We start from the raw sequence: 24338 nt of genomic DNA on the forward strand, positions 1-24338 counted from the left end.
AGGCAGAGCTACAGGAGACTAAAGATGGTAAAACATAGCCAGTGTTATATAATGCTTTATATAGTCCAGTTCTGGGAAAAAATAAGGAAAACATCTCAGTGTTGCACAAGCAGATAAACATTCCCTTGTAAAGGATGAAGCACTGAAAAATTAAGTCTTTTTTTTAAGTGTAAAAGGGATCTGTGGCTCAATAAAAGTTAAAATTTATGCCATGCTGACTTTGCATTCACATCTGCATATTAAACTACTAGCAGGAAATTACCTTCAAAAAAAATAAGGAATACTGTAACTTTTTAAACCCTAGGGGGAAAAAAATGGAGTAGAAACATCTGTGCATGTGTGCTCCTACCTTCTGTCCTCCTCCAGCCTGGCGACTGCTGATGTAATCTGGACCCAGCCTCTGCCGAAGAGCGTGCTGGATGGCCTGGTATTCACTGGCTGTGTAGTGATACTGTTGACAAAAATAAGGTAAGACAAATCTTACTCTCCTAATATCATTTCTTTATCCCAGTCCTTCCAAGAGGTGTATGATCCATTTTTAGAATCAGCTTAGAACAGACAAGGAAATGCCTCATGTTATGTACTGCATTAGATTGTTTGGGGTTTTTTTCCCCTCTTGATGTATACAATTATTGAGCTGTAGCAACTATTTTTGATTAATAATCCTAGTCAAGCTTGCCACAAACACACATATAAGCTTCTGTTTTACCTCTCAAAACCAAAACCTAATATCTCTGTGACCAACAAGAAAAGTGTATTTAAAAACTCCAACAAAAGCAAAGATTAATGTTACTCTAGCACCATATGCCATCAGGGCAGGGAGGATATAAACTCAGGAAACCAGTCAAAATAGGAATTTCTTGAGGAGTGTTCAGCAATTTTCCCTCTTGGGAAAATCCCTCTGGATGACTCCAACATCACTGGTATCTTTAGAGAACACCAGCATCACCAGAAGCCTAAGGTGTTGTAACTTTAGGCTTGTCCTAGTAGAAATGCAATTTAAAAACCGTAGCAAAGCCTAAATGTATGTGTAAGGATTTGAGCACTAAAAAGCTTGTGTTGCTCTGCTCTGATGTGGGACAGAACAGAGGTTTTACCACCTAAATTGTAAGTACTGTGTATGAATGTATTGGCTACTCTAACAATTCAGCAGATCACAGTGTGTGTGTCATAAATTCCAACCCCTGGCAAACCCCTCTGATTTGTATTTGGTTCCATTTAAATTTAAAGGAATAACTTTGTCTTCTTCTGTCTCCAGAATGCAAGCCTGTAACCAAAAAGCATATGGAAAAAGGGAGGATGCACATGCCTGTGCCATATTCAGGAACTACATATAAATGCCTATCATGGAGAATAGAATTCACCACCAAAAGCTCTGTTAAGCCCAGATATGATTTTCTTTTTTCTGAATTATTTAGCAATTTTTTTAAATAATTTTTTAATAGCTGAAAGTAGTTGGCTTTTCTGAACCACTACTGAGAATGTGTGCAAGTATGATCCAGGCCATCTGGGAATAAGGGAGAATAAAACAAGACCCACTTTTGAGATTTAAAAACCTTCAGAGAAGAATCCACAGCAATATATTACAACTCGAGGCATGCCAAGACCATCATGGATGAAAAATGTAATATACAATTAGATGTAGCACAATTCCAACCTTACTGTGTCCAAGTTTAAAATGAATGAACGTGCAGGGCAGATTTCCAGAAGTGTGAGCATAAAATTTCTATTTCCCTCCTGGGCAAAGGGGACTGACCTGTCCGAAGGAAGCACCTGAACTGCCAGTGCTGGAACTGTTGCTGCTGCTGGAGCTTTTGCCATCTTTCCCCTGGCTTTCAGGCATCCCTAAAGGTAAGAGAAAATAGAATTCCCTCTCAGATTCTTCAGCACTTCTTGGATGACTTTCAATATCTATTAATACTTAGGCTCTGATAAAAAAGCAGAGGTAACTTTTTAAAACCTTACTTGGCTATACCCTGACTTGTCAGTCTTTATTTTAGATTATTGCTTTGACTGCAATCAATCAGACTGTCTTGTGTTATCATGGTACCACATAAGCTGTGCAGAGCTGAAAACCACACAGAACCTGTAAGAACTGTAAGAAGTGGTGCCAATAATTCAGTAGATGGCACCCTTTTCCAAGCCAGTATCCAACACTTCCCAGCACTGCACTCCACCCTGCTGGAGCAGTGGTCCCTGGGAGATCCCTGGTCCCTGGGATTCCCAGCTGTGCCAAGGAAATGCAGCAGCTCTTCTGAATAACCCACAGAGACAATCTTTGCAATTGTATTTGCAGAAATGTCATTTGTACAACTGGTAGCCCAGCACTCAGACTTTTGAAAGCATTACAAATATAGGAAAAATTAATACACATACAAGATAGCTGGAGATGTCAGAACAGTTCGAGTAAGTCTAAAACCCCCAGAGAATACCATGATTTGACAGTCAGTCAGAACCTGGCTGGTATTATGCTTTGCTAATCTATTCCAGCTTCAGCACTTTTTAAAATAAGTTTTTTTTCCAGTCTCTGAACAAGAAATCCAAAGTTTACTGAGGACTTGGCAAACAATTTTCAGAAGAAGGATACTGGTTGTTTCCTGGGCAAGTATGAGCACTGGCAATTATGCCAGGTGTAGCTAAAACTCTCCTTAATTTTGGTTGGCTAGAATTATTCACCTTCAGTCCAAAACTTGTATAATTGTGGAGTGTTCATCCACTTGAATGTGTTTCAGTCAGAAGCGAGCTGCAATTTGTGGTAAATGCGTTTGGTTTTGGAAAAAGAACAAATAGAAAGCAACGTTACCAGGAGTAACACTTGTGATTTAAGCAGGCTATTTCCCCTCTTCAGCAAAGAGTTCATTGCATGGGGAGGGAGACAAGTAGAGAGAAAAAAAATAGTATGTGTGGTGAGAGGCAAAAGGAATCAAAGTTTGAACAATACTCTGCCTCCCCTCATGCCCCAAGCAGTCTAAATCAGGTCTTAATCATTATAATCCCTTGGAAAGAAACAATGACCAAAATGTCATTTGCTACATAGCCCTGTGACCAATTTATACAAAGTAGGTGGGTGGTGTTTTGATGCAAAATTGCTTAATACTGGTTTCAGTTGAAGTCCTTTAAGTTTTTATATTGTGTGCACCATTATCGGTCTAAATTTATTAAAGAGATACACTCCTAACAAAGTTCTGAATAAGTTATGGGAATTGATTCTGAATGAGAACAAGGAAGTACAGAATCCCACTGAAAAGAGCTTCACATCACATGGTTTTAATCCAGCAGATCAGATGCTGCTAGGGAATACTAGCAACATCTTTCTTTGCAATAAACAGTTTAAAAACGTGTCAGTGTTTTGTCTTCAAATTATGTATGAATCCAGTTTGGTTTCAGGCTTTACCTGCAGGCACAGCCTCAGCTGTGAGCCTTGTTTAAAGCAAACACTCTGTCAGAGCAATGTGGTGGGTTTTGCAGTCGGTGAAGTGCAGCACAGTAGAGCCCTGGGTCTCAAAGCAATTGCCAGAGCATTTCAAAGTGACAGAACTCCAATATCAAAATTATTAGAGCAGGAGTTTGGAAGAGAGAGAAGTTAATTCTGCAAATGGAGCTATAAGTCTATCTCAGTATCAGAGCCAGGAGCTAGGGAAGGCAAGGTACTTCCATTCCTCAGTGGAATATTGTTTCCTCACCCACCCCACCCTCTCCCCACAACATTTTAACTTACATGAAACATTAATACCAAAGTAGATAATAAGCTATTGGCTTGAGTGCCAAAGAGCCTCGAACACCCTCCAGGGCCAGGACTGTGCAGGGAGACTGCCTGACTCATTAACCAGTGTTAAAAAAAGCCCTGTTTTCAAACCATCTTGAAATACTAAAAATTAAAGTTCAAACAGACTTGCTGTGTACGCAGGACAACGTAAACAGCTTACATCAATTTAAAGGACTTATAATTTATTACCTCTGTGATTCTGACCATTACTTATTATTTACAGGGAATTCCTTTCAGTTCAGCTGGTAATGTTCTCAGGAAGTTTTCTTATCAGTGAGAAAAAACCACCACAAGACTAGAGGTGTTGCACTGTGCTCCAAAATGTTATCTGGGTAGACTAGATCAGGTAAAGAAACTTAACAGCTTTTACTACTTCCATATTTTGATCTTTAAAATTCGAACATATTAGGTACACGATCAAAAAAAAAATTCTCTGGTTTGGGAAACTAGATGATGAAATATTAATTTTCAACAGCACTCTAGAAATAGGTATTTATTTGTATGCTGGTAGTGAATGGAGCAGCTGCTGAGAAAAATCTGGGTGTGTACACAAATTCCTGTGCAGGAAATAAAGCAATCTTCTAGAGTAGATAATCCTGAATTTAATCTGTTCAGGTACAACTACCACTGTGGGCTGTGGTGGCAACACCTTCCCCTTCCATGATTGTATGGACATAACTTCTAATTTTCTAAATTAACACATCCTCACACACCTTTCTACCCTGCTGTCCACTCCCCCCCAAAATTTATTTTGGTCCTAAATCTCCTTTTTCCCATCAGTTCCCCTCTGTCTTGACAAACTAGGCTTTTGAACCATGCCCTGTGCCTTAATCCTGTGCTAGGAGAGCCAGTTGCCAGTTCTCCTCAAGTGTAAGGTGCAAGCAGGCAGTTTTGCATCACTTCAAAATAGTTGGCATACCACGAATTGTGTGAGTACCACAGCTTGGGAAACACTCAGCTAGAACATGGCTCTTCCAAGAAATTAATCACAGCATCACACAATCTAAGGACTTTGACATGGACTGTGAACTTTCAGAGGGCTTTTCATTCAACCTCATCCTCTCCATAGGGTAAGTTTCCTTCACAGTGAAGCTTTGGTTCAGCTGAGTAAAAATCTTTAGCATTCTTTAATCAATGCAGTTCCACTGAGCCCACCCAGAGCAAACAGTTACACGTGTAGCAACAAGTGATTTAGCAAGCACTAAAGATAATGCCACATATTTAACCTAAGGTGCAAATCACTCCAAAAGACATGCAAAAAGCTTTAAAAGTTTTATATTTCTGTGGAGTATTCTCTCCTCTGGGAACTCCAAGCTGCTTTATAAGTTGATTTACCTGTTATGCAAAGGCTGCTTTACCTAAAACTAAAGCTGAGGTAACGCTTTTAAGTATAAATGGGGCAGACGTTCCTAATCAAGACGGGCCTGAGCTACACCAAAGTTAAAGAGAGTGGAAAAGGGATGATGAAATTGCCTGTGGAAAAGCTGCATACAACAGAACTCTTCAATTTTGACTTCTGTTATCTCTAGGCAAACAACCTGGACGACTTGAGAACAGCAAGGTGATGTTCTGCTGACTTCATCAGAAGAAAAAGATATTCAGTGTTTAGCAGGTTAAACAATGAAATGCACGGGGAGGTCATGAGACTGGGTGGGCTGTGATGCTGCCAACACCTTATTGATGCATCTTATTGATTCAGGCTATGTTCTGTAGTAAGAGAATAAAAAAGACATAGAAAGTTTGAGCTACCTGCAGTAATTTAACTATATTTGCTTTCAAGGCACACAAACAGCACTATGACAATTTCTACTCAGTTAGGGCATGTGTCACATCTGACACCTTCAAGCAGTTCCATTTATTCCAGTGGAATCCATGTGGCTCCAAAAGCATAATTTAACTCACAGGTTTATCAGGCACTACTAGGTTTACGTTTGCCATGTCTGGGATAATGATCCCCTCCCTGCACTAAACAGAAAACACTAATCCTGGTTACAATTTTTATTAATTAACATTTTAATGAACACAGGGTAAAGCTCCTCCTTCCTTACCTTTATAGAAGCTTAGCAGAATAACACAGTGCCTTTGTTGAGGAATGTTTCTATATAAGAATTTTTGAATACATCCAACATCTCAAACAAAGCCTACCTGGTCAATTCCTGCATTTTGGAATGTGGGATGAGAAAGCTCCTTATTCACTATGCTGAGTTTTCTGTCATAACAGCCTTTATACAGCTGTCACAAGTTCACCAATCATCTGTGTAACTATTGGAGGTTGTTCAGGGCCCTGCTTCCCCACCAAATACAAACCCAGCTCCAGTCCAAATTAGTTGGTTTAACCCACATGTTGCTGTGTTTTAGCCTACATACTTTTCAAATGTTGCTGGTTATGCCTCCAAACATTTTCCTTAATAGCAGTGTTGTGTGTCAGTTACTCTTTTCCTACCTAATTTTGTTTGCTGTTTTAAAATTCAGTTCCCATTGTCATTTTTGCCTTACAGAGTGTCCACGAAATTTCATTAGTTAAAAATGCATCAGTAGCACCTTATGAAACAGGTAGTTCCAAACAATTCTAAATTTGAAATACATTTGCTTTCCAAGAATATAAAGCCTGCTTCTTGCACTACTTAATTTCTTTGCATTAACTCACAATTCTGCACAAAAAAAAAATTCATTCAGGGTATTAAAGGGTACGTCTGCACAAATAATCTTTTGATGATATTATATATAAAAGAATTCCCTACAGCAACAGTGAGCTGGGGTTGTAGGAAGACCTGCCCTGTTTTGTTGCACTACAAGGTAGAACTGAAGGAAAAGAGAAACTTATTTCACAAACAAGCTGTTTTCCAGGTGTGAAACAGCAACACCTCACAGTTACAAAATCAAAAGTGAACAATCCAGTCTCCAAAAACGAGTTTCACATACATACAGATGGATTAAAAGAAAGGAGCTCGTTCTGGAGGCCAGACCTGGCAGAAATATTAATCAAATATTGTAAATTATTTATGTGGGTACTTCTTTCTAAAAGCCTGTCAGATTGATTTATATCCACATCATTTATGTACGAGTCACTTTAGCCCTTGCAAGAGAAAGACAGCAGGCTTTTTAACTCAGAGTAATGGTTTGGGACTTCAAGGGAAAAGCAGCCTGTCCAATTGTAACTGGAAAGGCTGCAGATTTCCCAAATGCAATTATGACAAGAAATTAATCCAGGCTGGAAACTGAAACATGTGAACTCTGCAAGAGCTGTGGGAGATCTGTCAAACTGTGCATCATAAACCCCGTTGTGATTACAGGTACAGATGACACTTCTGGCAGCAGGACCCTGTTAAGCTGACACACTAATTAAGTTAGGACAAAAACCCCAAAGCTTTGAAGCTCTCTGTTTTCCTGTTTAGCTCCAGGTTGACACTTGTTTACTGTTAAATGAAAAATCATTTACACTTGAAATCGGCAGAACACTCCAGGCACGGGCAACCCTGTATCCATTTTCATCCCTCTGCTTTCTTAGACGGCAATATCAAGTGTCCCTTCTTTGGGACACTTTAGACTTGACAACATGCACTTATGTGAAATTCATGAACACGGGGTAAAGCTCTTCCTTCCTTACCTTTAACAGGAATGCATTTAAAATGGATTCTGTGCTTCTACAGTTGAAAAGGGAGCTCAAGTTATCGAGACCTCAGTGGGTATCAGGCTGTGAGAGGTCTGAACTATATTATGATAATATATATTATATATATATATATATATATAATATAATTGTAATGTATGGTACAAAATATAATAATATATAATATATAAAACATATAGATAATATATAGTAAGATATGATAACGATATTATAATATCTATAATACGATACAATATGATAAATGTAATTACAATATAAACGGTATTTCTTGCAACAAGATACTAATTGAAAAAGTGATAATTTACATGCCAATAACTCTGTCATTCCTTGAGCAATCTCACAGGTCCATCCGATTTGCCATAACCTCTCTTCAGCGTTGCCTGCGAACAGCGGCTAAGGACTTTAATGCAGGTTCTGGCTCCTTAAATTAATTATTTATTAATTGTTATTTTATTACGTATACTGTAATACTAACGAAATAATTAAATAAATTCCTAGTTCAGTGGAACTGTGGGGATCCCGCAGCGGGTCAGTCGCCCTGCGCGCCGGCGGCTCCCTCAGGAGGTGCGCGCGCCTCGGGCGCGGGTCCGGGTTGAGTTCCGTGCCCGATCCCTTGCCCGATCCCATTCCCGTTCCCTCTCCCGTTCCCTCCGTACCTGAGCCGGGAATCGCTCCTTCGCCGCGCTCGCACTTCCCGCCCGGCGCCGCCGCCGCTACGGGCCGGCAGAGCGGCCAAACCTCGCCGGGGGAGCGGCAGCGCCGGGGGGCGGGGGCGGGGCCTCGGGCGGGGCGGGGCGAAGGGGAGCCCGGCCGTGCGGGCGCGCGCGCCGGGGGGCGGGGCCTGCGCGTGTCTCGCGCCGGGCGCGCGGGCGGGACCGGCGCGGAGCGGAGCCGCCGAGCGGGGCCCGGCGGAGCCGCCGCCGCCCCTGTCCCTGCGCGGCCCCTGCCCCTGCGCTGCCCGCGGGCCGACACTGCCGGTGAGGGGCCGCGCCGCCCGCGCCGCGCCGGGAATGGGCGGGGAGGGTTAACGCGCCTCGGCGGCCGCTGGGGGGAGCGCGCCGGGGCGGGGCGGGGCCTGCGGGCGCCGGTAGCTGCGGGAGCAGCCGCCGCGCTGGGCAGGGGCTGCGGCGGCGGCGGCGGCGGCGGCGTTGGCCGGGCAGGGTCCACCGGGGGCTGCGGCGCTGCCGCGCAGGTGGGTGCGGGTCCCGGCGGGGGTGCGCGGGCTGTGTCGCGCCGAGGGAGGGGGCGGCCGGGGGGGTCGCGGCCTCGCCCCGCCGGGCCCCGCACGCTGTCACCGCCCGCGGCGGGGCGGGGCGGCCCCGGCACGGCCCCGGGCAGCGCGGCGGGGCGGCCACATCACCCCGCGTCCTGCCGGGCACTGCCCGTCGGCCGGGCGCGGTCCGGCGCTGCCTCGCACGGTCGGTCATTCCTGCGCTGCCCGCTCGCCCTCCCCGGCCGTGCTCTTCCGCCCCTCCTCGCTCGGTCTGTCCTTGGGAAGCGCTCGCTTTTGTTGTCTCAGTCACCTCAGTCCGAGGTGATGGGGAGCGCTGCCTTTTTGCCCAGACCTTGTGGCGGTGTTGGGGTTTTCGTGTGTGTTTTCCTTGCGAGCGCTGAACGGTCACGTTTCGTGTATTTTATCGCCTCTACTACGGGGTGAGCGTCAGCTGACACGGTGCTTTGTTTCTGGATCTGCTGCCATCCTGGAGCCCGTGTCACGAATTGCTGCCCTTCCACAGCTGCCTCGTTGGTAGCGTGAGCTCCGAATCTCAGTTAGGAAGTCTGCAATTTATTTTACCTGGAGTGTCGGCTGTGCACCCTGGAAGTTCACGTTGTGGTTCGTGCCGAGCTGGTGTGAAATGGTTCGAAGTGAAGCCCCGGTGGAAATGGGAGAGACTGGGAGATGCGAAGAAAAGATGTAAAGAAACACCTACGGGGGTGTTGGTGTGTGTGGGGGGAAGCATTACAGGAGCCAAGGGAATGAAAGCAAATGGATAGAAATAGGATTGTTCTGAAGAACAATGCGTGTCTGGGGGGCCACGGTGATGCGCGTGGGGTGGTTGCAGCTGGATAACATGTTACCTCAAATCCGACAGGCTGTAACCACAAAAAAGTTGCCGGGTTTGGCTGTAGGGTTGTAATTCTCAAACAATGGCCAGCTGGGCTAAGGTGACTCCAGCAGTAACCTCCGCCAGCTGCCTGCCCTCCTTTCCTCCCTGAGATTACGGCGTCTGTAGCCGTAGGTGGCTGAACACACATCTCCTCCTGAGCCACAACCTGACATGCTACTGGAGTTTGTGTTGAAAACTGCAGCAGCTCAGATGTGTGCCCCGATTCAGGGTCACTTATGAGTCAGCACCCTCACAGCCATTTCAAATAGGATGGGAAGAGAGAAATCACCACCTTGCCCGTGCTGCTGTGACTAGAGTTGGTAGTACAAGAGTGGAATTTTTTTCAGTAATGAAATATTTGGATTAAATCAGTAGTTGTTTAGTTAACTGCTGTACTGAATGTAGTTCAGTTCTGGAAGCACAATTCAGAACTTTTATGACAGAACAGCAGTTTGTAGAACAGTCAAGTCTGTGGCTTTACTGTGTCATCCAGAATTTTGGACTTGTCTGAATCCATCAAACTGCAAGAGAGGCTGCACCTTGAAAAAGTTTGGGATCTGCTGAGTGAAATGTGAATTTATCATAATATTTGACATAATGTGAACTTTCTTCACCACTTCTGGGAAACCAATTTAGTTGTAATTAAATCACTGTAAAGATGTTAGCAGAAGCCTAAACTGAAGAAAGCCTGCTATCTGGGCTATACTAAAGCATCGTGTTTTTCATAATTTTTAACATTCTTTTTGATCCTGTCACGAGCTTTTTTGAGATTTTGTTCACATAACTTTTCATCTGTAATATGTGACTAATGGCCTGACTAGCAAAAAAAGCAGATTTTGTATTTACATGACCTGTACATTTTTTGCTGAATTGCAAATCGTGGTGATGAAAGAAACCCTGGTTGGCTTTTTGAGGGGCTTTTGTGATTTGGTGTGTTTACTTGGTTTTTTTTTTCCCCTCTGAGTCTATCCCTTTCTCAGTTCCTGGAAGCATTTATCTGTGCTGCTGTATGAATAGAAATATTTCACCATACTATTGTAAGCAGCGTGTGAGTTCCTCACGATTATTCCTTATTTGTGAAGCAGGATACTCTCCCATTGTTATCCCTCCTCCCTATTTTCAAGCCTGTTCCCCCCCAAATCCTCTCTTTTGTGTGAGAGATTTGTTACAACACTTACCTGTCTAAGCCACTGATAAAGTGTGTTATGTTTAGAGGGTCTGGCTTGTTTTAGCTGAGTATGGTTTGATCAGAGATGTAAGTATGGAGGAGTGCATGTGGCTTTTAAAGTAATTGCTAAAACTAAAACAGCAATGTGTCTTCTTGACCCTTGCTGGCTACTCTACCATAAGAGCACCCTGGGTGAGGAGGATTCTATCCATTGCTGCCTGTTTAAGCCAAGAGTTTAACTCTGTGGCATGCAGTGGACTGCTGTATGGCACAGGTAGAGCAGGAGATCCTAGGAAATCCAGTGCTGACTTAGCAAAAGTGGTGTTTTCTAGTATATGATTTATATCAATATTGTTAATGCAACTTTGTTGTCAGGGCGAGATTATGATGGAATTTCTGTAGCTGGAGTGTGCTTTGTCTTGCTCAGTGATGTTACCCATGGTGACTTTAGGCTGTCTGTCTGCATGGATTCACTAGTGCTTCTAGGTCCTTCTGGGCTTCTGAAATATCTTTATTGCTTTTAGCATTTTGTTTCAGCTGTTAGAAAGGGGGTTGTTGGGTTTGTGCCACCTGTAGGGAAGAGAGAAACAGCCATGGTTACAAACACGTAGTATTTACTGACTTCATACTCTGAAATTCAGGCTATAAACTAACCATACGGTGACAGAAAATTAACATGCACAGGTCTTCAATATTTTAGGTAGTTAGAAGAGTGAGAATTATTTTAATCAGTTTATCACTAGGAAGTGATATGTGTGGGTTCTGGCTCCTGTTGCTTTTTGTGATTTGGACCTTGTTTCAAAAGAGGAAGGGCACGTGGTAATTTTTTTTCTCACATCTGCTTTAAATTTAGAGACTTATAATTATGTCCCAGTCACTGCACAATACAAATGGTGATGCACCTACCCAGCCTACCCACATGTCAGTGTTAAGAAGGTAGGGCAGGGAGGGACAATGTGGGTCCAGTCTCTGGTAAACCCAGGCAAGAAGCAGTTTGAGAATGGTCATATCTGCACCATGTGCTAATCCTTCTGTAACAGATTCAATCAGGGAGAGAATATGTGCTGAGGCAGTGTCCAAGACTTCTGCCACACCTGGGAAGCCTTTCAGTGTGATGTCCAGGTAGTGTTAATCAGTATGTGCTCCAGTCTCTGGAGGAAGACAGAGAAGCTTCTGTTTGTGCACAGCAGCCAGAACAGAAAGAACTTGCTTGTGCCACCCAAATTTAGTGACTGGGTTGACTCAGTACGCTGGGTGCAGAACCACTGAAGTCTGACAAGGGAGATGAAGAAAGGCCTTTAGAAATATCAGTAGTGCCTCATGTTCTGCCTCAAGCTGAGACTGACTTCCAGAGCTTGAAGAAAAAATCCTTATATGCAAGTGGCATATCAGAAAGAGTATATAAATATGAGTAAATAAAGGTTTAGCTGAAATAGATTTATTTGCTATAATAACAGTAAGTCTTTTGTTTTTGTGGTCTTGTATTTGGGGAAAGAAGATATAAGGGAATGAAGCTCTGGTGGTGGAAGTGTACCCTTTATGCTGATATCAACACTTATGGAAGTTATAAGAAACAAAACTTGATGTCAGTTAAATCTGCTTTTGCAAAGAAACTGTTGTACAGTCGAATATGTTCTGTGTTCCGTGTTGAGGAAGTAGATCTCATGAAAGGAATTGTATACTTGTGGGAGACAAATTAACTAGGAAGCTGATGAGTATTTCTGGCTCTTGTTTAGAGACTCACAGGTAGTGTTTTCTGGATGGGCTATCTTGTAGGAATAGGAAGCAGAGTGGTATCTAAAAAGGATGGGTCATCAAGATGGTTCCATGTTCTGTGGTGATTTAAAGTGTATGGGTACCATTTATGCTAACCTTTCAAATGAAAAAACTGTAACAGGAATGTCACTTTATGTTTAGAAACAAAACACTCTCTTGACAAATGACTGCTGGTTTTTTTCCTCAAAATGTTAGGGTCGGGGTTGATGACCTGCCTTTTACAAAACATGGTTTTTTTAATATGTCAAAGTCATCTCAAGATTATTGGGGATTTTTGAGATGCTGTTCTGGGAAGACTTCTCTGTTGTGTACGTGGGGGAGAATATATCAATTCCCATCTTATGTTTGGTGAGACAGAACAAAGGCACTGCTACATTCAGTGAACCTGGCAGATGTGCAAGTAGGTGAACTCAATTTAAAAAAACAAACCAACCACCACCACTATCCTGCAGCTTTTAAAAAGGATTGGATATAAACAGATGGCAGCGCTTGGGCTTCTGTTTATGTGCTATTTAGGAATGAGAATCAATCCTAATATGAACAGTTACTTTTTTGGCTTCTTTCTGTCTTAATTTCATTCATCCCTTTTGCTTTCTTGCTTTCTTACAGCCACGAGGATATTTTGATAAAGATAAACAACCCTGAATTCCATGGGTTCAATGCCTTGTGTCCAGCACTGGTTGGCTTGCAAGCAGTTTCCAGAGTAAACTTTCTTCTGTCTTTTTTGTGTGTAATAGTCGTTAAATTATCATGAAAATTAGTGAGCTTTCTTACCTTCCAAAACTAGTCAAAACTGAAATCTGTAATAAAGCCCTAAGTCAAAGGCTTCAGACTTTATATAAAAAGTAACATAGCAGCCATAGCTTTGGTAACTGTGGTGGTGTGCACTAGGAAGTAACAGGAATTCAATGTTTCTCTTGATTAAGACACCTCTAAGTTGTGAATCATGTCAGTTCTCTCATTATACCCACTGTCTGGGTTCCAGGGTAAAGATATCTGGCAGGGTTTTATTGGAATACAAGCTTTTCCTTTTTTTGGAATTCTACCTTTTCTACCCCCTTCTCCTCCCGGTGCTACTCCGTAGTCCACGTCCTGCTGAGTAATCCAGTCATCCTTATTTGTGATTAGCTCTCCGGGTGTGAATTATGTAAATGGCAACAATTGCTACCTCTGTTAATGAAGCCTAATGTGTCTGCTGCAGACCTTTATCAGATTAAGACGCCTCTTGTGAAGGCTGACTTTGCTTCTATTATAAAACCGACGTTCAGAGCTTTCCTTGTGCAGACAGGAGTCGGTGGGACAAGAAGTTCTGTCTTCTGGAAGCTGGATAGATGGCTTCCAGTATGCTGCTGGGAGGCACTAGAGTTGTGCTTGCCTGCCTGGTGTGTGATCCCACTGCCCCATTCCCGACTATCAGGCAGTGATACTGTTAAGGAGTTGTCTCCATAGATGTTGCTGTCTGTCAGCTGGTATCAGTCCTGAACAGAAACTGCAGGAAAGAAATTCAGAGGAAATGTTACTTGCTGAAGGCTGCAGAAGTTATTCCAAATTTCTTTTTTGTTTTGACAAATGTAAGCCGGGTTTTTCCTGTATTTCTGCAGTATGTTGTTGTGTATTTGTTTGCTTGCTTCCGTAGAAGTAGTTACTGTGGTATTAGTATTTGTCCTGGAATAGAGGGAGATATGAAAGGCATTATATATTTATATGACAGAGAGATCCTCCAGAGGTTAACAAAACTCTCTGTTAATGAATCTTCTGTTTTCTGTCAGCTGTAGCCAGGAATGTCTGCTTTCTGAGCCATTGGTTCACATAAAATACTACATATAGGGGCTGAGTGTGACAGCATTGGTAAACACATCTCATTTTATTGGATTCTTCATAGTGAAGTTGATGTTGATGTGATCCCTGCAGAATTTCTTACATTTCTACTATGCCTGAATACAACCTTTTTATTGAAAACCATCAGATCTTTGACAAGACCCATGTTCCTATTCCTGCTCTCTCTTATGTCATAATTGCCTTACAAGTAAATCTGCGTGAAGTTGTGCAGGTGGCTTTTTACTGTTCTTTCCGTGTGCCAGGGCCTGATGCAGCTTTTGGGCTGCTTTGAATCACTGTTTTCAGTGTGGATGGGTCTGGATATTGGTGTACTTATTGGGTTGGTAGCTGCTCTGCTGTTTTGAAGGAAGCTTAATTCTCCATTGCTTTTCACTGGCTGACCAGGTTATTGTAATGAAATAAATTGCACTGCAGTACATCTAAATGTCTCCTGCCAGATTTTAAACTTTTTCCACAGTTCATGGTGTCTGTCTCTGAGTGTTTTTTGGACACTCACCTATGGTCTGAGAAGACATTTTTGTTAGCTGGCATTCAGGCAGAATGTACTGTTAATTTATCTTAACATTTTCATGCAGAAAATGTGTTCATAACTGTCCTTTTTCAAACCTTTTTCTACAGTACTGTGTAATTTTTGCCTGTTTTTCTGATAGTCCTTCTTTCCACCTTTTCCATAATCACTAGATAGCATTTTCCACTAATACTAAAGCAGGTCAGTCATATATCTTTGTACTTGCAAAGCTGCTGTGCCACTTTCTAGATATCTATATGAAGTTTTTGCTTGGGCTGACTTGAATTTTTTTTTAATTTGGCTTGCAGATAGGATACTCTTTGGAATTTTTTGTTCTCTTATTGAACAGTGAACATGAGAGTTGTGTTTCATAAATTTAAAGGTATGCAAGCTACCTTTGAGGGAAAATGGTTTAGCACTGGCTTCAGCTGTTTTGGTTTTTTAAACACTTGCAGTTTATAGTCTCTTTCTTTGTAATCTTGGGTAAAGGTTCCTATACTGGCAGAAAAGACCAAAGTTTTTTGAAACCTGCAGGAGAGCTTGCAAGGGGAAGGTGGTTTGCACGTTCATGTCCCAGTTGGACAGTGTTCCTTGTGGTTACCACCATCTTGTAAGGTTAAGGGATGATTTATTTGTGACTAAAATTAGAGTCAGAGTAGAAGAGGAAAATAGTAACAGTGCTGCATGTTGGCCTCATGAAAGATAGGAGATCATTCTTCTGAGATTCCTGGTAAAATGCTACTGTGGGTCAGAATATTGAAAAACTCTCAACTTTTCTGGTTATGTTGTTATCTGAAAGAAGTCTTCCATATACTTTTGCTTGGATTCCAAGCGGAAAAATAGAGTTCTTTCTTCTTCCTGATTAATTGGTGCTGTGAATAAGAATAGACTTTTTTGTTGCTTCCTTCACTTTGCTGTTTCCAGGATGAAAGATGTTTTTCCTAGCTTAATTGTCTTAATATTTGCTTCTACAACAAATTGATATGACTGGGGATAAATGCTACTAGAAAAAAAACAGGGGGGAAAAAAAGAGTTAAGATTTATTTTGTAACTTTTTTTTTTTTTTTGCTTGAACCACAGCAAATCTCTGTGTCAGTGAAAAGACTGAAACTGGCTGCATGTGTGGAAGGGTGTATTTAGTTAACACTTGGTATATTCACAACTTTGAAGCCTAACAATGGTGTAATCAAAGTTGTTATTCAAGAAAAATACTGGAGGGTTACATTTGCCTCTTTCCAGAGACTACTTCTCTTCTCAATCTATTGCTTTGGTTTGAAAAGTGGATGCAGTGTAAGGCAGGGCAGTGAGAGTAGAGTTGTTCTCCCTGAGTTTCATTGGTGCCAGCTCTGGGAATCCTTCCCATAACCCTGATCAACAGCTATTTCTAGCAGTTGGCTTTCATAGCTTGAATTATCTGATGTTTGTGGAGAAGCAGACAGGATGGTGCCTACCTGTGAAACAAAGCTTAGAGCTGAATTAGCACAGTGTTTCCACTTAGGGTGGATGAGAGCTCACCTGCCTGCCCAGTATAATTGGAGATGCTTCCTGCTCAGCACCTGCTGTGGTACCAGCTCCTTGCAGCTGCCTGGGAAGCTGCTTTTCTGTCAAGGGTATCAGCCAATTTCAGTCTTTGAAAAGTATTAATAGTTCAACAAAACATTTGCTAAAGCAAAGAGAAAGCAATTCCGTGAGATTTCCTATTTTGAGGGTGATGAACTCACTAGAAATAATCTAAAAACTTTTGTGCTCCTCTTGTGTTCCGTTAAGGGCTTTACCAGGTGATACTTCTGTGTGCAACAGTGATGTACTTCCAGCAGCTTTTACACTTAGTGGTTTTGGGGGAAACTGAAACTCATGTAGTAAAACACATCTGATCTCTTGATTCAAGTTAAACTCATTTAAAGCTGTTAAGTGAATGAGTGTTTGCACTGACTTACTGTGGTGAGTTTTTAGCAAATGAATTAAGTGTTGTGATTTGGATTAATTTTCAAGAGAATCCTCATGAATGCAAGGCTCTCAGTTGAATGTACTTTATGGAGCATCTAAGAAATCATATCTGACTTGTTTTGAGAGCTCAAGTGGTGTCACAGCAGCATTTTTAGCATTTTGATATCTCAAACAGTGAGACTAGTCTGAAATAGCCTTTCTGTTTGGAAGAAGTGTTTTTCTTCCAGATCTGGGGCACAGTGTCTTGCTTATTGAAGCAACTTCAGTGGAACAGTGTAGACTTTGTTACATAGTTTATATTTCTGTACTGTTTTGCATAAGGATATAGAGTTGAAATAGAAGAAATGTAACTAGTGTTAAAAAAATAAATCTGTAGGTGTTGCTTTGGTAGGTAATTTCAATTATTAATGCTGCTGGTTGTCTTTCCTTGGCCTGTTTTCCTTTATGTATGTGTTTTAAAATATTCTGTAGCAATATTGTTGCTAGCTTTTCTTGTTTAAAAAAAAGGGAGCGAGCACTTGAATGTCTTGAACTGCTCGCAAAACAGTATCAGCTTCCATAAGCTTTGTAAAACTGCTCATGCCATTGTATCTTCTATGAAATTGTGTGAAAATGAAAAAATGTTGGCTTATTCTGATCTAGTTTTCCATTTAAAATTTCAACTAAACATTTTAAAACTATTTCTTGCTGTATCTTTTCCTTTACTAACTTTTTGCTCTGAAAGGAAAAATGCTGTATCTTTTCTTCATTGGGCTTTTACTTTTTTCCCTTCCAGTATTTTCTGCAATATTGGTTTTTTTTCTTCCCCTCCACCCACTTGCACTATTTCTATATTTTGTAAGTGTATTCCTCTTTTAAACTTAGTCTTTAATCTGCTTGCCCAATTATTATCTCACTAACATGCTATAGGATTTGAAAAAATTGATTCTGAATATCTAGCTTCTGAACAGAGGGGGCAGTTAGATAAAAGCTGGTGTGAAAGGAAAGATGTTGGGATATATAAGGTGCTGCTGCTCTTTAGACATTGCCCAATATTCTTTCATCTGTGGTGATCAGGAATGTTTCAATGTTCTAGCTTTTATTTCAGTTGAGCCCAACATTTACAAGAAATAGTTTACACTGGAAAAAAGTAGGAGGAGGGGGAAGAGAACTGTATAGTGGGAGTGGTTCTTTGGTGCAGTAGTTTAGTCACAGGAATGGATTTCTTCCCTGTCTCTTGCTTTTCCGCTGGATCTTGACTACTAATCACAGTCCCAGCCCTGTGCCCCTGTACTAAAGAGTTCCCTGCCAGCACTTGTACAGCAGCATCATATTGCAGTGCAAAAATAAGGAGTTTTATTGCATGTGCTGCCAGAGTTCTTGTTTAATGAAAAAGTAGAGGGGAGAAGGAACAGCAGCATGATGATGTCATACTGTCCTGTGTTTCAAGTCCCTGCTGTTGGAATATTATTTCATGGGATTAATCTGAGCTGGTTAATGAAAAGCATGTTTCAAGTGAAATCTTTTCTTAAGCTGAACGAAGATTTGAGTTATTTTAGTTTGAGAAAAAACAAAAGACCAGAACTTGTTTTCAGTGGAGGTTTGATTTTCTTGTTCCTCTTAACCTTGTTGGTTCCATTGCTGTGTGATTGCTGTTCTTTTGGAGTTGCATCTCTACTTGCTTAAGCTCTGTGGTCAGTAGTGATTTCATGATTACTCTGAGTTTTGGTTCTGACTTCTGTGTTTGAAGAAAGGCTGACAGCAACTCGAATGTGACCTGGTAGTCAAGATCATGATCAGAGTCATTTCAGTCCATCCTGTCTTCCCATTTGCAGGATTATTTTCACAGCTCAAGGGTTTCGAAATTGTGTCCTATGGAAGCTAGCAGCGCTTGAAGGAAAAATATACTACTCAGTGGGCTTTAAATTTTTATTTTCTCTTACTCAGAAAGGTAATAGGTAAAGAATTAGGGCTGATGAGAAACAGAGGAAAAGATTAGATGGCTTCTGTAGAGTTAGATCATGACCAACAAAATTTTGGCTTGAAAATTGATGGATTCTCTTTCCCTTACTTCTTTACTGTGATAATATAACAACAGAAAAACAAAAATAGAAGTTACTTTTTGAGTTTAAATATAAGATTGCTTTTCTGTGAGTGGAAATTGAAAAGATATTGTAGAAGTACAAAGGTAGTAGAATACACTTTATTCCAATGCAGGACAAAACATTTGATGATAAGCTAGGTATTTAATTTGTTGCTCTTACTGATACAGTTTTTAATATGTTATTCTTATTGATACAGATATGGTCCTGAACATCATGAGCATGTGACTTTGAAGATGGACAACTGGATCTGTTATAAGTTGTGATTGGCCTTAAGTTGACTTATAACCACTGAAGAACTCTCTCATTCCTGATTTTTGCCTATCTGATTGCCTCACACCACCAGCTTAATCATGTATGGAAGTGCTCGGTCCGTGGGGAAGGTCGAGCCCAGCACCCAGAGCCCAGGGCGTTCACCGAGGCTGCCACGGTCACCACGCCTGGGCCATCGTCGAACCAACAGCACAGGAGGCAGCTCTGGGAGTAGTACTGGGGGTGGCAGTGGGAAAACCCTTTCCATGGAAAATATCCAGTCCTTAAACGCTGCCTATGCCACGTCTGGCCCTATGTATCTAAGTGACCACGAGAACGTGGGTGCAGACACCCCGAAAAGCACCATGACTCTGGGCCGCTCTGGGGGGCGGCTGCCTTACGGTGTTAGGATGACTGCGATGGGGAGCAGCCCTAACATCGCCACGAGTGGAGTTGCCAGCGATACCATCGCGTTTGGGGAGCACCACCTCCCCCCGGTGAGCATGGCATCCACTGTGCCTCACTCGCTGCGCCAGGCCAGGGATAACACCATCATGGATCTGCAGACACAGCTCAAAGAAGTGCTGAGGGAAAACGATCTGCTTCGCAAGGACGTGGAGGTGAAGGAAAGCAAGCTGAGTTCTTCCATGAATAGCATCAAGACCTTCTGGAGCCCTGAGCTAAAAAAGGAGAGAGCTCTGAGGAAAGATGAAGCGTCGAAAATCACCATTTGGAAGGAACAGTATAGAGTTTTGCAAGAAGAAAACCAGGTTTGTCATCTAATGTCACGGTTGTGTTAGCGTGGTGGCGTGATTAAATGAGTTTAATAAACTTGCATGTCACATTTAAGCAGCTAAATGAGATCAGTGCTTTTCTTGGGTAATTGATGTGGGTAAGACGTGTTTTCAACTTGCAAGCCTCTTTTTTAAATGTTTCTTGTCAGACTCGTAAGCCACCTCTTGAGTGCCTGTCTCTCCTTGGGTGTCATGTGGGTTTTTTTCCTGGGACTGGTGCTAACCACGTGGTTTCCTTGGGAAATTATGTTACCCTGTTCATAATTAATATTTTCGTACCGTTTACCTCTTGAAGAGGTAATGTATCTCAGAGGTAATTACCTCTGAGATGCAGAATGTACTAACTGCTGACCCCAAATACAACTGAACTGTTGCTGAATTTTGATGGATTGCCCTTAAAACAAAGTTCAGGTTACACTGGTCTTACTTTAGACGGAAAACTCCAGACCTGCAGTTTTCACACACAGATATAAATTGTGTTCTTGGCTACATTTAAGTAACACTGTTTTCTACATGCTCATCTGCTTTTTTATTATAAGCTGTGTGTATCTTGTTGTGCAACTCTCACAGAACACCCTATGAGTTTTTTTGTAGTGGTCTGGCTAGTTACAGAATAGGCAGAAGAACAGAGAGTCTGGGGCGTCTGGGTCTTTTGTCTTGTCCATCTTAAAAGCATCTCCAACTTAGAATAAAACTGAGAGGCTGATTAAAGTTGAGGTCTCTTTGTAGTCTGTTCCACTTATTAAAAGCTTTTTTCAAGTTTTCTCACCTAGACCTTCTTGCTATCTTAATCCTGAAGTAACTACTTGTCTTTGAGTTAGCGTCCTCCTCTTCAGTTGTTTCTGGCCAAATGTTAGTAAGGCATCTCTCTGGACTCTCAGGTCATAAAACTCACCACTCTCAATGAAAAATGGGCCTGGCACCCAGCTTCAAAAGTTCCCTGAAATGTAAGTCAGCTTCCACCATGGCAAAATTACTTTCTCTACTGAGCTTTTTAAATATCCAAGAATGTTTAATGAAATAGTTTCCGTATTTAAGCGTGATCATGTTCTTGTAGCTCTTAAGGTATAGTTGCTATTTTAGGGAACACTTTTTGTAAGGTTTACTTTAGAAGGTAGAAGGGAGAGGGGAAACTGTTGGAGGAAAAGGATAGTGCTGGTAGTACTCCACATGTTGTACTCTACTTTCGGGTGACCTGTCTTAAATAGTTAATTCCTTTTGGTTAATGGTACTCTGCTACACTGAATATGTCTGCAATTTTCTTTTCACTTCTTGAAGAACTTAGTTGAAGAAAGTAAGTTGCTTTTCCCAAGGTAGTAAGAAATAATTTAATGAACCTGTCATGTGGTTTTACAGCTGTATTCTTGCTAAATGGTAAGTGTTACGATGTGGGGTTTGTTAAGGTGTGTGACGTTTCGTATCCATTTTCATATGTCTTCTTGGAGTGCAGAAAACCTGCAGTTAAATAATTTCTATTGTAAAAGTTGGACTTCTTTAGAAGGAGTAATACAGTGAAAATTTTAGTTAGAGTGGTACAGTACTAGGATCATAATACATGGAATGCCATTCACTCAACTTTCTGGTGCTCTTTGTTGCAGGTAAGTCTTTTAATTCTCAAATTCTTTTCGGTTTTAGTCCTGTTTTCATATTGAAGAGAATGTCTTGGAATATAGTAACTTTTTTTTTTTTTCTGAAATCAGTTTTGACATTTGAAGATGCTTTCAATATCTTACAAGAAAAATCCAATGAGTATATGGTTTAGAAGGGATTAAGCAATTACTAAATATGAATAGATTAGAGAACAGTGATTACTCTTAGATTTTTTTTTCTTGTCTTTCCTTTATCCCCTAATTAAACATTTACAGATATTTCTAGGCTGCTGTTCTCAAGGCAATCACTGTAATTACTACCACACTGGTAGAATTGTATAACTTTGGTCCAAAAATAAGAAGGGTGCAATTTAAAAGTAAAAGGGTATTATTGCAATGAGCTGTAAAAACTAAGAATGCTAATTAATAGATTATAGTTAGCTAACAGTGTGACCTAATTAAACTCTGAATTCATTGTGTCTTCTATAGCCTTTTGGAGTTGGTCACTTAAGTCCTTTATATGGAAGATCAGTTTAATAGGATTTTCTTTAATTGAACAGACTTCTCTGTTTATACTCTGAACAAGAGATTTTCCTGATCTCTTGGGGGACCAGAAAAATCTCATCGTTACCCCTCAAGCCTCCCCCTAAAATGAGTTCTAGTATAATTGCAGGAACTGGAGTTTTAGACTTCAATACAAGTATTGCACGTGCACTACTTGTGCTTTAAATAAAGTTTATTTCAGGCCAATTGCATTGTTAAAAATTGACTCAGCTGGTGGAGCCAAGCTGCTGGCTGACTCATGCCATTATCTGATAGTCATCTCAATCTCTTTCCTGTGGTCATGGCTCTTTATTCCTCTACACACACTTGATTGTCACTGATTGTATTTTGTTTGTGTTTTTTTTTTTTATTGTGCTTCTTGTCACCTCAACTTGAATGATTGAATCGACCCTTTGTTTTGGAAGTTGTTACACCTGAAAAGCCTTCTGTGAATAAATGCAATGGTGTCTTTGGGTTCTTTTTCCTGTTTCTTGGGAACATGTGCAAATAAGTCACGATTATTGATGTATTGCTTACTGGTTTCCAGGAAATTTTCTGGATTTGATAAAGCTGAGAGAGTGAACAGGGAGATGAAAGAGCATGCTACCTGTCCTGAGACAGTCACATCCTTTTGTTTGGTTGTCCTCTTAGGGCAGTAGGTAGCAGGGACGTCTTGGATATAACAGTGAGAACGTCATGCGCGTGGTTCTCTGTAGCTCTCACCTGGCTGGAGAGTGCTTTAATCTTGCTCAGCTGTGGTCATTTCCCCAGCTGTGGTGCAGCATCAGCTACTCTGAGCAAATAATTCAGCTGGGCAGTGTGGCATATGGTGAGCTTTATTTTTGTCCTTTGTTACCGATTTTGAAGAGACAAAGTCCTTTCTTTTCATAAATGGGGAGTGTTATTGTCCTCTCGTTTTGAAGAGCTCAAAACGAAACATGGAAAGTATTCCTCTAGTTAGCAGAGATTTTTGAAAAAACACAATAGTTTTCAGTACAATGTGGATTAGTTAACCAATCATACTTTGCAAGAAGCCAAAAGAAGAGTGCAAATGGTTTCTCAGTTATGCAAACCCGTGCATATTCAAGGAGAAACTGATGAACCCAGTAAACAGGAGCTTGGTTTTGGCTTGGTATCACTCCTCAGCGTGCTTTAGTAACTGTGTTTTTCTGAGTTGAAGAATATTTTTTGTGTGTGTGTGTGTGGTTTAAAGTTACCCTGGAAACCTCTTCATCAGAAACCAGAAGAGGAAAGGAAAGAGAGTGAGTATGTTTTGCACTGTGATAGAAAGAGTTTGAACTGAATAGTGGCGGATGATGTGAAACTCTAGAACAAAGGAATTCCTCTCAGTTCAAACTTGCTGATAACAAGGTGTTTGTCTCTTAAAATAGGTAGTACAATGCAAGTTTGATGTCTAACACCCTGCATTGAAATTTCCCACATTTGACTGATCTGCATTTAAGATCTGATTTATATTTCAGCTGAAATAGTGTGGTACTGCTGAAAACATCTTTTTGCTTTGATGCATTTCTGTGGTCTTTTTGTGGTCAGAGACCTTGGATGTCTGAGTTGAGAGAGTTTAACCAAGAAAATACTCCTGAAGGGAATTTCACCTTGCTTTTGGGGTAAGCACTTGAAGACGATTCTACTTTATTGTGATGGAGAAGTGGGAGGGATGTACTCCAGCATTTCATAGTGCTCTTCTCCAGAGTCAGAACTACTCTCCATTTCTTAGTAGCATGCAACGAGCATCTCAGTTTTTAAAATGTAGTTGTCCATGTGTTAGTCTCTAAAATGTTGGGTGCTGCTGTTCTGAGACTGGCTGAGCTTCTAAGGAGTACATTCTTCCTCTGAAAATCAGATCAGTTCTCACTTCTTCATTGATTTAATTTTTTTTTTCCAATTATATATTAAAAAAAGTTTTGGTACGTCTTAGTACTGTGTCATTCTAATACTAGTACCATTCCTGAGTTAGTTATTAGTTTATAGAAAGCTAAACTTTCTTCCATTTTGGATGTTTAATTGTGTAGTACGTGGTTCCTTAGGCATGGCTTAAAGGCATTATCTGTAGCCCACAGCATTGCACTTAAATAATTCTTTCACTGGCAGATGTCTGTCGGCTTTCTAGAATGCTGCCAGCTTTAAGGTTCCTTCTGTCTTTCCCTAGATGCAGCACGAAATGATAACTTAATTCTCTCTTAGAATAACTCAAAACTACTTCCTCAAGAGTGCTTGATATCTGAGGCATTTATGAAGTTGCAGCACTTTGCAGCAACTTCAAAAATTGTCATCTAATCACCCGAGAGAGGGGCCTTCTGTGTCCCATCTTTTTTTTT

At 41.3% G+C, this 24338-nt stretch overlaps 2 protein-coding genes across 10 annotated transcripts in view; one reads left to right on the forward strand and one right to left on the reverse strand.

Annotated features, from left to right (window-relative positions):
• RAD52 (RAD52 homolog, DNA repair protein) overlaps positions 1–8155 on the reverse strand; it is a 40373-nt gene extending 32218 nt beyond the window's left edge. Inside the window, exons 1-3 of the mRNA XM_051784980.1 lie at positions 8054–8155; positions 1757–1845; positions 350–451 (exon numbers count right to left, since the gene is read on the reverse strand). Of these exons, the coding sequence (XP_051640940.1) occupies positions 350–451; positions 1757–1843 (189 nt within the window). The 5' untranslated portion in view covers positions 1844–1845; positions 8054–8155. The remainder of the gene's footprint in view (positions 1–349; positions 452–1756; positions 1846–8053) is intronic.
• Positions 8156–8238: 83 nt separating this feature from the next.
• The window catches only part of ERC1 (ELKS/RAB6-interacting/CAST family member 1), a 290099-nt gene continuing 273999 nt past the window's right edge, over positions 8239–24338 (forward strand). For 6 of the 9 annotated variants that reach the window (XM_051784915.1, XM_051784918.1, XM_051784919.1 and 3 more), the window contains exons 1-2: positions 8466–8589; positions 19024–19846. In XM_051784915.1, coding sequence (XP_051640875.1) covers positions 19178–19846 — 669 coding nt within the window. In that variant the 5' untranslated portion in view covers positions 8466–8589; positions 19024–19177. Of the gene's footprint in view, positions 8375–8464; positions 8590–19023; positions 19847–24338 lie in introns of those variants that run through there. The other 3 variants (XM_051784921.1, XM_051784922.1, XM_051784916.1) reach the window with 2 other exon arrangements.

Source organism: Manacus candei, unplaced genomic scaffold (assembly GCF_025592945.1).
Source record: "Manacus candei isolate 608988 ecotype Guabito, Panama unplaced genomic scaffold, ASM2559294v1 h1tg000018l, whole genome shotgun sequence".
In the NCBI taxonomy this organism is placed as follows: Eukaryota; Metazoa; Chordata; class Aves; order Passeriformes; family Pipridae; genus Manacus; species Manacus candei.